Genomic DNA, 14,294 nt, shown 5'->3' on the forward strand with positions numbered 1-14,294 from the left:
AAACTTTGTGTCATTTATCACTCTACCAAGAACACAGAAGCAGATTATTCAGTGATCATTTCATTGCTGCTCGTGGAATCTCACTGGGCACAGACTGAGTTTTATTTTTATTGAGATACAGTGTAGAATTGGCCCCTCTGGCCCTTCAAGTCGCACTGCCCAACAATCCCCCCAACCTAATCATAGGACAATTTACAGTCACTAATTAACCTACCAACCAGTACGTCGTTGGACTGTGGGAGGAAAATGGATCACCCGGAGGAAACCTGCGCAGTCACAGGGAGAACAGGAAGGTAGCGGGAGAAATTCATCCTGGGTCACCACTACTGTAAAGCAGTGTGTTAAGACCATAAGACAAAGGAGCAGAAGTCGGCCATTCGGCCCATCGAGTCTGCTCTGCCATTTTATCATGAGCTGATCCATTCTCCCATTTAGTCCCACTCCCCTGCCTTCTCACCATAACCTTTGATGCCCTGGCTACTCAGATACCTATCAATCTCTGCCTTAAATACACCCAATGACTTGGCCTCCACTGCTGCCCGTGGCAACAAATTCCATAGATTCACCACCCTCTGACTAAAAAAATTTCTTTGCATTTCTGTTCTGAATGGGCGCCTTTCAATCCTTAAGTCATGCCCTCTCGTACTAGACTCCCCCATCATGGGAAACAACTTTGCCACATCCACTCTCTCCATGCCTTTCAACATTCGAAATGTTTCTATGAGGTCTCCCCTCATTCTTCTAAACTCCAAGGAATACAATCCAAGAGTGGACAAACGTTCCTCATATGTTAACCCTCTCATTCCCGGAATCATTCTAGTGAATCTTCTCTGTACCCTCTCCAACATCAGCACATCCTTTCTTAAATAAGGAGACCAAAACTGCCCACAGTACTCCAAGTGAGGTCTCACCAGCGCCTTATAGAGCCTCAACATCACATCCCTGCTCCTATACTCTATTCCTCTAGAAATGAATGCCAACATTGCATTCGCCTTCTTCACTACTGACTCAACCTGGAGGTTAACTTTAAGGGTATTCTGTACGAGGACTCCCAAGTCCCGTTGCATCTCAGAACTTTAAATTCTTTCCCCATTTAAATAATAGTCTGCCTGTTTATTTTTTCTGCCAAAGTGCATAACCATACACTTTCCAACATTGTACTTCATTTGCCACTTCTCTGCCCATTCTTCCAATCTATCCAAGTTTCTCTTCAGACTCTCCGTTTCCTCAGCACTACTGGCCCCTCCACCTACCTTCGTATCGTCAGCAAACTTAGCTACAAAGCCATCTATTCCATAATCCATATCGTTGATGTACAATGTAAAAAGAAGCGGCCCCAACACGGACCCCTGTGGAACACCACTGGTAACCGGCAGCCAACCAGAATAGGATCCCTTTATTCCCACTCTCTGTTTCCTGCCAATCAGCTAATGCTCTATCCACGTATGTAACTTTCCCGTAATTCCATGGGCTCTTATCTTGTTAAAGTAGCCTCATGTGTGGCACCTTGTCAAAGGCAAGTGTTAACTCCCAGTTTTCTTTAGTTGCAGTGATCTGCATTGACTTATAGCTCAGGGGTTACAAAAATCACTGCCTGGGCTCTCATTGTCCATTTCTATGCCATGTGAAGTATTTTATTTCATGGGCTCAATTGCATTTCTTCATAAACAATCCCAGTGAATTTTGCTTTCATAACTATGTCTGGAACTCTAGTCTTTTCACGGGAATAGTATGGAAAGCAACATAAATCCCTTCACGCAGAGCACTGTTGGTGATTGTCTGGTTCTGCGAACTGAACGTTTACACAAGCATTTTCAGATCTGAAAAGAACTATATCTGGATCAGAGGTCTGCCAGATTAGACAAATTAGCCTGTGTAAAAATGTGTCAATTAAGCAGTGGAGCCAATGTTTCCCACTGAAAAAAATAAGTTATTAATCTGTTTTTATTACTTCCCATTCCAGGATTTTAAATGCATAAATATTAATGCAGCGATTGTTTATCAGAATGGGTAATTGTATAAAGATTTCTCTCAGCCATGTGGGAAATTTAACAGTGGAAGTGACAAGAAACTAATCACGCATTGGGGTTTATTTGAAATAATCATTGCCAAACAGCATGAAGCAAAAGTATTAGCATAAAGCACAGTAAGTTTGTATCTGACATTGAGTGCAAAATATGAACTTAGAATGGCAACTCATACAACTGGGAAAGCAGGTTCTTCAACCCATCTAGCCTATTCCAACCATCAAGAGCACATCCACACTAATCCCTCTCCAAGGGATATCAGCTTGTCGTGGTGGAGAGGCTTGTGAGTTTCAGAGATCCCAAGAGCAGTGCCGTCTGGAGTTTAGCCATCTGATGCTTAGCTCCTAGTAGGGACAATCATGGCATTGAAGTCAAGATGGAGGTTCCAGTCTGTGACGGGTTCCTGAATTACCCCTATGAACTGTGCTCGATTACCCCATGAACTGTGCTTTTGAAAAGAGAGAGAGAGAGTTATTTAACACCGACAATTAAAGAGAGAGAGAAAGAAAGAGAGAGAGAGACGAAGACTGCTTTGAGATGGCGTTATAAACCCCTAAGGTTCATATTTCCTGTGGACTGTCACTTGAAGGAACGAGAAAGAACTGACTAACTTTTGGATTTCGAGAGAGAGAGAGAGAGAGAGAGAGAGAACGAACGAGAGAGAACGAACGAGAACCGAGCAGCTCGTAAGTCGCTATGGTGACCGAGGGCGGAGTTATTTGACGGACAGTTGATGTTATGATTTTTCGGCAGCATGTTTATACTTCCAAGGACATTTGCCTGCTTGTACATTTCTTACACAGTCAAAGGAAGGAGGAGTTATTTGAATGACCCTTGCCTGGGTTGATAACTCCACCACAGAAAACCAGTCCCCTGTGTTGTAGTCACAGTCAGTAACTTTTAAAGGATTTCGGAGGACAACAGGAAGATCGACGGCGTCAGCTCACCTGAAGACCCAAATCTCTCCTTCTCTCTCTCTCCATCACTACTCAACTCAATAGCATGAACTGAACTGAACTTTACTCATCATTGTAAGACTATCTATTTACCCCTAGACTTGAAGAAGCTTGGTTTTCATATATATATATTCCACACTGACTTATATATAATCATTGCTAACCTGTTTGATTTATCTACATTTATATCACTGTATTGCGTAGTTACTAATAAATATTATTAGTTAATAGCAATATGGACTCCAAAGTGTCTTCCATCTCTGCTGGTTCTTTAGTCTGTCACGGGGTACGTGACACAGACAAAGAGCAATCCAACTGAAACCTGAACAGTGGAGCTGGTAGAAGATGCTGATACATCACAACGGCAGTGAAGTGAAGGGTCCCCAGTCTTCTTGCATTGCATGCCACTGGAACCTGGCCCTGATCTGTCAGGGACCGTGTGGTGGTTGCTCGTGCATCAGCCACCCCACAATAAAAAAAGTCATGCACAGACATTCTCCATTAAGGGAATCCATCCCAACATCATGGAAGACCCATCAATAGACAACCTCTTCGGAGAGCGTTATACTCAATGCGAGTGATTTTATAAAAATTCATTTATGGGATGCCAACTAAGCCAGCATTATTCCCCACCCCTAGTTTCCCTTGAGAAGGTGATGATGAGCTGCCTTCCTGAACTGTTGCAGTCCCTGAGGTGTAGGTACACCCACAGTGCTGTCGGGGAGAGGAATTCTATGATGTTGACTCAGCGACAATGAAGGAATGGCGATATGCTTCCAAGTCAGGATGGTGGGTGACTTGGAGAGGGATTTCCAAGTGGTGGTGTTCCCAGGTATCTGCTGTTCTTGAATAATCACATTAATATTACTACTACTACACGAATCAAAACTCTACTTTGACATGCCTAACGTTACCCAGCCATCTACAGTACTCGTGCATGCATATGTCGTCAAGAGGTTCAGTTCTTATTCACACCAACCATCAGAATGGGAAAGAGATCTAAGTGACTTTGACTGTGGAACGATTGTTGGTGCCGAGACAGAGTGGTCTGAGTATTTCAGAAACTGCTGGTATCTTGGGATTGCCATACATAATGGTCTCTAGATTTGACAGAGAGTCGTGCGACAAACAAAGAAAAAATCCAGTAAGCAGAAATTCTGTGGGCAAAAACACCTTATTAATGGGAGAGGGAGTTCGGAGGAGAATGGCCAGGCTGGTTTAAACTGACAGGAAGGTGACAGTAACTCAAATAACCACCTGTTACAACAGAGGTGTGCAGAAGAGCATCTCTAAACACACAAAATATCAAACTTCGATGTGGATAGTCTACGGCAGCAGGAAACCTCAATTATACACACAGTGTATGGTCGAAACATTGTGCAGTTATTTCCCGTCGTAGATGCTGCTGACCTGATGTGTTCCTCCTACATCATGTGTGTGTGTGTGTGTGTGTGTGTGTGTGTGAGAGAGAAAGAGAGAGACAGAGTGTGTGTGTGTGTAAGAGAGGGAGAAAGAAAGTGTGTGTGTGAGAAAGAGAGAGTGTGTGTGTGTGTGTGTGTGTGTGTGTGAGAAAGAGAGAGTGTGTGTGTGAGAAAGAGAGTGTGTGCGTGTGAGAGAGAGAGAGAAAGAGAGTGTGTGTGTGTGAGAGAGAGAGAGAAAGAGTGTGTGTATGAGAGAAAGAGAGAAAGAGAGTGTGTGTATGAGGGAGAGAGAGAAAGAAAGAGAGTGTGTGTGTATGACAGAGAGAGAGTGAGTGTGTGTGTGTGTGTGTGTGTGTGTGTGTGTGTGTGTGTGTGTGTGTGTGTGTGCGCGCGCGCACACGCGCGTGCATTGCTCAAGATTTCCAGCATCTGCAGAACCACTTGTTCCTGGAGTTAAAAGTGTGGCTCTCCACCTTCTCTGAACCCCTCATAATTTAATATACCTCTATAAGGCCATTCCTCAGCCTCACCCATGGTGGGGAGGTAGTCCCAATCTATCCAATTTCTCCTTATGCTCAGCAGTCCAGGCAAAGTCCTTGTGAATCTCTTCCGCACTCTCTCTAGCTTAGTCATATCCTTACTAATGTGCAGAGAACTGTACACAATCATTGCTTTGTACAGCTATAACATGACATCATAAACCTTGTACTCAAGTTCAAGTCCAAGTTCAGTTTATTGTCATTCAACCAAAAGCATGTGCACTGCCAAATGAAACAATGATCCTCAAGACCAAGGTGCACAACACAGTACATAGAACTCACACACAACACATAAAATAATATTACCACAAATAAATTAATAATAAGGCGTACTTACAACACAAGTTAAAATGAAAATAGTATAACGCTACCGGCACTTAATAAGTGATGAGCCCTGGGTGACGGCAGGGAGTTCAGTAGTCTTACTGCCGGGGGAAGAAGTTGTTTCCCATCCTAACAGTTCTTGTCCTAATGTTACAGCATCAATGAAGGCAAGCATGCCATATGCCTTCTTCATGCTATTTATCTGTGTTGCCACTTCCAGAGAAAGATACACTTGTATCTCTGGATCACTCTGTTCTACAGTACTCTGCCATTCATTGCATTTGTCCTGACTGGTTTAACTCCCCCAAAATGCATCCAGTTTACACTTGTCTAGGTTAAATTTCATCTGTTATTCCTTTGTCCACTTTCCCATTTGATGAATATTTTTCATTGCATTGCAATACATAAATTGCTTTGCTTCTGTGATTCTTTGTTGGATTAGTCTTGAGGATCTGGAAAGTAAAATAGTCTAATCCAGAATGCTAACAACAGGAATTCTGCAGATGCTGGAAATTCAAGCAACACACATCAAAGTTGCTGGTGAACGCAGCAGGCCAGGCAGCATCTATAGGAAGAGGCGCAGTCGACGTTTCAGGCCGAGACCCTTCGTCAGGACGAAGGGTCTCGGCCTGAAACGTCGACTGCGCCTCTTCCTATAGATGCTGCCTGGCCTGCTGCGTTCACCAGCAACTTTGATGTGTGTTGCCTTAATCCAGAATGCTGCCTGGATTACAGGACAGATGCTATAATGAGAGGCTGGACAAAAAACATTGTTTCTTTTCTGGAGCGGTGAAGGTTGACGGGAGACCTGATAGAGACTTATAGGATTATGAGTGGCCTAGATTGAGTAGACAGCCAGGGTTTTCCCCAGGGTTGAAATGTTGAATAGCAGACAGCATGCATTTAAAATGAGGGGGGTAAGTTCAAAGGAGATGTGAGGAGCAAGTGTTTTACACAGAGAATGGAGGGTGCCTGGAATGCGCTGCCCAGGGAGTGGTAGAGGCAGATACATTAGAGACTTTTAAGAGGCGTTTAGATTGGCTCATGAATGTCAGGGAAATGGAAGAAAATGGACATTGTGTAGGCAGACAGGATTAACTTTGTTGGCCACTTGATTAATAATGTGGTCTATGATGACGGACAAGAGAAACTTGTTTAGCTCAACTGCCAGTTTCATTGTTACAAGCACAAAAACAGACTAGACACTAAGACCTGGGGGGAGAACCCACTCATTCAGATAGACATGGGGAGAGGTGACTAGTATTGAATTGAATTGACTTTATTACTTTCATCCTTCATATACGTGAGGAATAAAAATCTTTATGTTATGTCTCCGCCTAAATGTGCAATATGCAATTTATAGTAATTTATAATAAATAGTATGTACAACAGGACAGTCAATATAACATAGAAGTACAGTTGTGTCAGCATGAAATAAGCAGCCTTATGGCCTGGTGGAAGAAGCTGTCTCAGGCCTGTTGGTCTTGGCTTTTATACTGTGGTACCATTTCCTGGATGGTAGCAGCTGGAACAGTTTGTGGTTGGGTTGACTCAGGTCCATAATGATCCTTTGGGCCCTTTTCACACACCTGTCTTTGTAAATGTCCTGAATAGTGGGAAGTTCACATCTATAGATGTGCTGGGCTGTCCACACCACTCTCTGCAGAGTCCTGCGATTGAGGGAAGTGTATTTCCCATACCAGGCAGTGATGCAGCCAGTCAGGATGCTCACTGTTGTGCCCCTGTAGAAAGTTCTTAGGACTTGGAGGCCCATACCAAACTTCTTCAACCATCTGAGGTGAAAGAGGCGGCGTTGTGCCTTTTTCACCACATAGCTGGCATGCACTGACCACATGAGATCCTCGGTGATGTTTATGCCGAGGAACTTAAAGCTGTTCACCTTCTCAACCCCAGATCTGCTGATGTCAATAGGGGTCAGCCTATCTCCATTCCTCCTGTAGCCCACAACCAGCTCCTTTGTTTTTGCAACATTGAGGGAGAGATGACTTCCCTGTAGGCTGCCTCATTATTATTTGAGATTAGGCCAATCAATGTAGTGTCATCAGCAAATTTAATTAGCAGATTGGAGCTGTGGGTGGCGACACAGTCATGGGTATACAGAGACTGTAACACACCCTGGTTACAGTCAGAAAGACCCACAAACAGGCAAGCAAATAACTGTATAACCCTGGCTAAAATGTAACAATAAATGAAATGGAACGTCCCATCATAATCCCACAAATGCATTATAACACAAAATCAGTAAATAACACTGGCCACCAGGAATGCTGGGGTGGGATGTTGACCATGCCCCAGAAGCATCACACTGCCCCCACCTGAGGGGTTAGGCAGCCTAGCAACTCCAGAGTCCACAACAAAGTCCAAAAGTCCTGGTGGAGATGGACACCATGAGAGACACTATTCGGTGAGGAAAGAGGCAGGGCACCTGGATCTTCCCTCCTTCAGCCTAGCTGGGTCGGTCCCAGTGCAGCATGACAGTCTTCCGCCACTCAGGGGGGAACACACATCAGAGGTGCAGGCGAGCACCTCACTTGGCCCCTTCCAGCAACTTTCAAGCTTGTGGGGATAGTCCCTTCTTACCTGTATTGGGCCCCCCACCAGATACTGCTGCATTGGCACCCCAGAGGGGTGGCTCGGCCCCCTCTGGGACGTGCAAGCATCGCAGCTGTGCACGAACAACTCCGCATCCTGCCTGGACCCAGGCCAGTAGAAGCAATTTGCACAGCTTATCCAATGTCTTCGTGACCCTGAAATGGCTGGCCCCCGCCAGTCCGTGCACTGACCACAGCAGCGTGGCACATAGCCCCTGGGGGACCACCAGCTGCAGCAGGTGTCTGTTGTTATTGGAAAACTGACACCACCAGAACAGCAACTCATTGCACATCTCCAGTGCGCCCCGCTGAGAGCACAGGGCTTTGGTTTCTGGATCCAGGCCGGAGACCTCTGCCCACTCCAGCCACTGTCCCACTCTCAGCCAATCCCTCACCTGGCCAGCACGGGATCGCGAACCCACTTGGTGCACAGCTGGTGGTCAGTGGTGGGAGGTCTACCTTGCCACCGGTGCCACCACTGTGTTGCGTTGGACCACTGTGGGTTGTGCTGCACTGCGAGACTGGTGGTGGTTGTTGCTGCTTCCTGGAGCTGCCCTGCCGGAGAGCCACGGCTTCAGCACCGAGGTAGGCTGTTGCCCTTGGCACATCCACACAGGCCCCCCCAATGGGACAGCAGGTCCAGCCCAATGATGCAGGAGTCCCAGATGTCAGCCAGCCACACCCCGTGCCCCGCTGTGTTTTTCTCCACCTCTTCCTTCTCCTCACTCACAGTCGCTGGTGACCATAACCAGCTGGACTGCCGTCGTTGTCCACCCAGGCAGCGATGGCTGGTCCGTGTTGGAGAGGACACCATAAGACCATTAAGACACAGCAGCAGAATTGGGGCATTTGGCACATCGAGTCTGCTCTGCCATTCAATCATGGCTGATCCTTTTTTCCCCTCCTCAGCCCCTCTCCCTGGCCTTCTCCCCATAATCTTTGGATGCCGTGTCCAATCACGAACCTTTCAAGCTCTGCCTTAAATACACCCAACAACCTGGACTCCACAGCTGCCTGTAGTAATAAATTCCACAAATTCACCACCCTCTGGCTAAAGAGATTCCTCTGCATCTCTGTTATAAATAGACGCCTCTCTATCCTGAGACTGTTCCCTCTTGTCCTAGACTCCCCCACCATGGGAAACTGGGCCTTTCAACCATTGACAGGTTTCGATGAGATCACCCCTCATCCTTCTAGATTCCAGCAAGTACATCTATCCTGCACCTTCCTCATTTTTCCCAGAAACTCATGCCATTGCTGCTCTGCTGTCATCCCTGCCAGCATCTCCTTCCAATTTATTTTGGCCAACTCCTCTCTCATACCACTGTAATTTCCTTTAGCTCAACTGCTGGTTTTATTGCGACAAGCACAAAACCAGACCAGGCGCTAAGACCCAGGGAGAGAACCCACTCAGTCACATACAGACGGGGGAGGTGATTATTACACACTCCAATTACAGCCAAGGTGACCTACAAACACACAATCAAATAACTGTATAACTCAAACTAAAATGTAACAATAAATGAACTTGAACATCGCACCATAATCCCACAAATGCATTTTAACGCAAGAACAATAAATAGTGCCGGTCATTAGGAATGCTGGGGTGGGCTGTCGACTACGCCCCCGGAATGCCACAATAATTTAATAGGCTTGGCTCAACATTGTGGGATGAAGGACCTGCTCCTGTACTGTTCTCTTTTCAGACCTGACACCTGTTGATATACCCCGATTGGATCAGCAGGCAGTTCCAATATGCAGAATACAGATTGCTTTAGTGCTTTCTTTCACTTTGCTGCACTTTTCATAGTAAAACAACACATATCCCATATAGAGGTTGACTGACAGGATGCCTTTGAAGCAGTAAACCTCTACCAACTGCTTGCTTCTGCAAAGCCTCTGCTGAGAGTTCTTTCAATTATACCTCAGTGATGAATTCTGTTATTCTGATCAATGGGAGGTGGATAATTACATTAGTTTTTCATTTTTATGATACGTGTAATTAATGATGTCTTGCAAGTTGTATTAAATTTCATGCCAGCTGTATGCAGCTTGAATGAAGTCTACACGGCCATCATAGAGAGCATCCTCACATCAGCCATTAGTGTCTGGTTTGGCGGGCAGCACGGTAGTGTAGTGGTGAGTACAACGCTTTACAGTACCAGGGCACAGTACAGATAAAGTGGATGTGGAGATAAGGTTTCCTATAGTGGGCAAGTCTAGTACCAGAGAGCAGAGCATCAGGATAGAGGGATATTCATTTCAAACAGCATGAGGAGGAATTTCTTTAACCAGGCAGTAATGAACCTGTGAGATTCATTGTCACAGACCGCTGTGGAGGCCAAGTTATTGGATATATTTAAGGCAGAAGTTGATAGATTTTTCATTAATCAGGGCATCAAAGATTACAGGGAGAAGGCAGGGGAGTGATGTTGAGAGGGTTAATAAATCAGTCATGTTGGAAAGGCAGAGCAGACTCGATGGGCTGAATGGCCTAATTCTACTTGTATGTCTTATGGTCTTATGAATTGCATGTGATAAATAAAACGGAACCTGGATCTGATCTGAAGTTTTACATGAGAGTTTTTGCAGACCAGTTGTTCCAATATAAATACAGTTGATTGCATCGGAGAATTTAACTTAGTGGCAGTGCAGAAACAACACCAATAACAGCACTTTATTCAGCGGACATATCAGCCTTACCTTCATATAGCCAATCACTCAGGCCATTGAAAATGATCCCCTCCTTCCCAGTTGCTACCAGACGTATGGCTTGACTATTAACGTTCAGTTGATAGAAGATGTTGTTCTCAAAGATGAAAATCTGTTCAACAAGGAATGACAAGGTGGGATTTAGGGCAAGAAACAAAATCAGGGCAACTGAGAACTGCATAATATTCAAATGTATCTATCTATTTAATTATTTGGAGATATAGTGTGGAACAGGCCTTCCCAGCCCAAGGAGATGCCTAGCATCCCACCGATTTAACACTAGCCTCATCATAGGGCAATTTGCAATAGTCAAGATGGCGCCAGGGTACAACATTTCCCCGGTCGACCTCTTCCAGATAGCTCACGAGAATATCTTTTTTTAAAAAATCTTTTGCATCTGTTTTTCACCTTAAATGTGACTCTGGGACTGTTAGAGCCTGGGTTTGACAGTTTGGAGACTACTTAAATAGTCTCTGAGAAGATTCCGGGAAACGAGCATGGCTTCGATGCGAAGAGACTTCAGGACAGGGCATGAGCCGATGTTCGGCTCCATTTCACCATTTATGGTAGATGAAAATGTGGAGGAAGATTGAGACATTGGGACGACTGTGGAAGGTGGCGAGAGTTTCAGCACCGACTGCCTGCCTTTTGATCGCTGCCTGAGGAGTCTGTGAGCAGCCTATCGCTGTGTGGCTCACGGTGGCAGATAGAGAGGTCTGTGGCCCTCTCTTACAATGAACGTAGGTGATATTGGAGGATGGTATCGTGGTTCTGTGTTTATGGACTGTGGACTTCTTCAGACCCATGGTTTTTATATTCTGTGTTTTTTTAATCACCTGTTACTTTTCTGTGTTGTTGTGCAAGGGGAGGGTGTTTGAGGGTTGACATTCTGTTGTGTTCTGTTGGTTTTTTGTGTGGGGGAGGGGCTGTTTTTTTGGTGGGGGGTGACATTCCAGTTCCATTTTGTGTTGGGAGAGGGTGGTTTTGGAAGGGGTTGATGATCAGGATTGAGATACCATTCTTTTTTTTGTGTAGAGGGGTGGGCTTGTTGTTTCTCTCTGAATGACTTTCATGTTCTTTCTTTGTTTCATGGCTATCTGGAGAAGACAAATTTCAGAGTTGTATATGGATACATGTTTTGATAGTAAATGAATATTTGACCCCTTGACTGAGACAACCTTGGATTGTGGGAGGAAACTGGAGCATCCGGAGGAAACACGAGCTCCCAGAGGACACTGGAAGAGAACTCCAACTATTATCTCTTCCCTCCATCCTTCTCTCTTTGTCTATTCTCCATACAGGTTCCCTTCTCAGGTCTTCCCTTCTCCACAATTGCCCATCACCTCTCTCTGCTTCCCCTCCTCCTTCCCTCTCTCTGTGGTCCACTATCTTCTCTTTTAGCCCTGTACCTTCACCTGGTTGTGTGGCAAAGATGATTTTAGGCCTACATACAAAGACAGAAATCGAAAGGTGGGAATGATGTTTTGAGTTGCATCTATATCAATGGAAGGAGCATTGTAGGTAAACTGGAGGAGATTATAGCAGGGATCACCACATGGAATTATGGCATCGTACCCATAAGTGAGAATTGGCTGCAAGAGAAGCAGGACTGGGACCTCAATGTTTATGGGTTCTTTTGTTTAGACATGATAGAGGGGTGGCATTACTGGATGTCCCTTTAGGGAAGGAGACAGGGCAGGTAAGAGAAGTGTGTGTTGCAGAACACTTTGGATCTAGTGATCACAATTTCATTAGTTAGATCATAAGACCTGTGGAAGAAGGAGCAGAATCAGAACATTTGGTCATTGTGCCTGCTCCTTCCATTCCATCATGGCTGATTGATTATCCCTCTCAACCCCATTGTCCTGTCTTCTCCCTGAATCCTTTGACACCCTGACAAATCAAGAACCTATCAACCTCCACTTTAAATACACTCAATGACTTGGCCTCCACTCTGGTCCTCGGCAACAAATTCCACAGATTCGCCCCACCCCCCAGGCAAAAGAATTTCCTCCTCATCTCTGTTCTAAATGGATGTTCCTCTATTCTAAGGCTGTGCCTTTTGATCCTTGACTCACCAACTATAAGAAACATCCTCTCCACATCCATTCCATCTAGGCCTTTCAATATTCGATAGGTTTGAACAAGATCTCTCCTCATTCTTCTAAGTTCCAGTGAGTACAGGCCCAGAGCCATCAAACATTCCTCATATGTTAATCCTTTCATTCATGTGAACCTCCTCAGGACCCTCTCCAATACTAGCATATCTTTTCTTGGATAAGGTGCCCAAAACTACTCACAATACTCCAACTGAGGCCGCAGCAATGTCTTATAAAGCCTCAGCACCACATCCTTTCGCTTATATTCTAGTCCTCCTGAAATGAATGCTAACATTGCAGTTCCCTTCCTTAACATTGATTCAACATGCAAGTTAACCTTTTAGGGAAACCTGCGCAGGGGCTCCCAAGTCCATTTGCACCTCTAATTTTTGAATTTTCTCCCCATTTAGAAAATAGTTTATGCCTTTATCCCTACTACCAAAATGCACAACCTTACACTTCCCTATACTATATTCCATTGGCCACATTTTTGCCCATTCTCCTAATCTGTCTAAGTCCTTTTGTAGACTCCTGCTTCCTCAACACTGTCTGCCCCTCCACCTATCTTGACCACAAAGCAATCAATTCTGTCATCTAAATTAAATAGAACATAGAATAGTAGAGCCCAGTACAGGCCCTTCGGCCCACAATGTTGTGCCGACCCTCAAACCCTGCCTCCCATATAACCCCCCACCTTAAATTCCTCCATATACCTGTCTAGTAGTCTCTTAAACTTCACTAGTGTATCTGCCTCCACCACTGACTCAGGCAGAGCATTCCACGCACCAACCACTCTCTGAGTGAAAAACCTTCCTCTAATATCCCTGTTGAACTTCCCACCCCTTACCTTAAAGCCATGTCCTCTTGTATTGAGCAGTGGTGCCCTGGGGAAGAGGCGCTGGCTGTCCACTCTATCTATTCCTCTTAATATCTTGTAGACCTCTATCATGTCTCCTCTCATCCTCCTTCTCTCCAAAGAGTAAAGCCCGAACTCCCTTAATCTCTGATCATAATCCATACTCTCTAAACCAGGCAGCATCCTGGTAAATCTCCTCTGTACCCTTTCCAATGCTTCCACATCCTCCCTATAGTGAAGCGACCAGAACTGGACACAGTACTCCAAGTGTGACCGAACCAGAGTTTTATAGAGCTGCATCATTACATCGCAACTCTTAAACTCTATCCCTCGACTTATGAAAGCTAACACCCCATAAGCTTTCTTAACTACCCTATCCACCTGTGAGGCAACTTTCAGGGATCTACAGACATCTACTCCCAGATCCCTCTGCTCCTCCACACTACCACGTATCCTGCCATTTACTTTGTACTCTGCCTTGGAGTTTGTCCTTCCAAAGTGTACCACCTCACACTTCTCTGGGTTGAACTCCATCTGCTACCTCTCAGCCCACTTCTGCATCCTATCACTGTCTCTCTGCAATCTTCAACAATCCTCTACACTACCCACAACACCACCAATCTTTGTGACATCTGCAAACTTGCCAACCCACCTTTCTACCCCCATATCCAGGTCGTTAATAAAAATCACGAAAAGTAGAGGTCCCAGAACCGATCCTTGTGGGACACCGCTAGTCACAACCCTCCAA

At 45.2% G+C, this 14,294-nt stretch overlaps 1 protein-coding gene across 5 annotated transcripts in view; it reads right to left on the reverse strand.

Annotated features, from left to right (window-relative positions):
* The window catches only part of dpp6a (dipeptidyl-peptidase 6a), a 1,586,533-nt gene that overhangs the window by 180,060 nt on the left and 1,392,179 nt on the right, over positions 1 to 14,294 (reverse strand). For all 5 annotated transcript variants that reach the window (XM_063044436.1, XM_063044438.1, XM_063044435.1 and 2 more), the window contains exon 8: positions 10,583 to 10,703. In XM_063044436.1, coding sequence (XP_062900506.1) covers positions 10,583 to 10,703 — 121 coding nt within the window. The remainder of the gene's footprint in view (positions 1 to 10,582; positions 10,704 to 14,294) is intronic.

This window comes from Mobula hypostoma, chromosome 3, assembly GCF_963921235.1.
Source record: "Mobula hypostoma chromosome 3, sMobHyp1.1, whole genome shotgun sequence".
Classification (NCBI taxonomy): Eukaryota; Metazoa; Chordata; class Chondrichthyes; order Myliobatiformes; family Myliobatidae; genus Mobula; species Mobula hypostoma.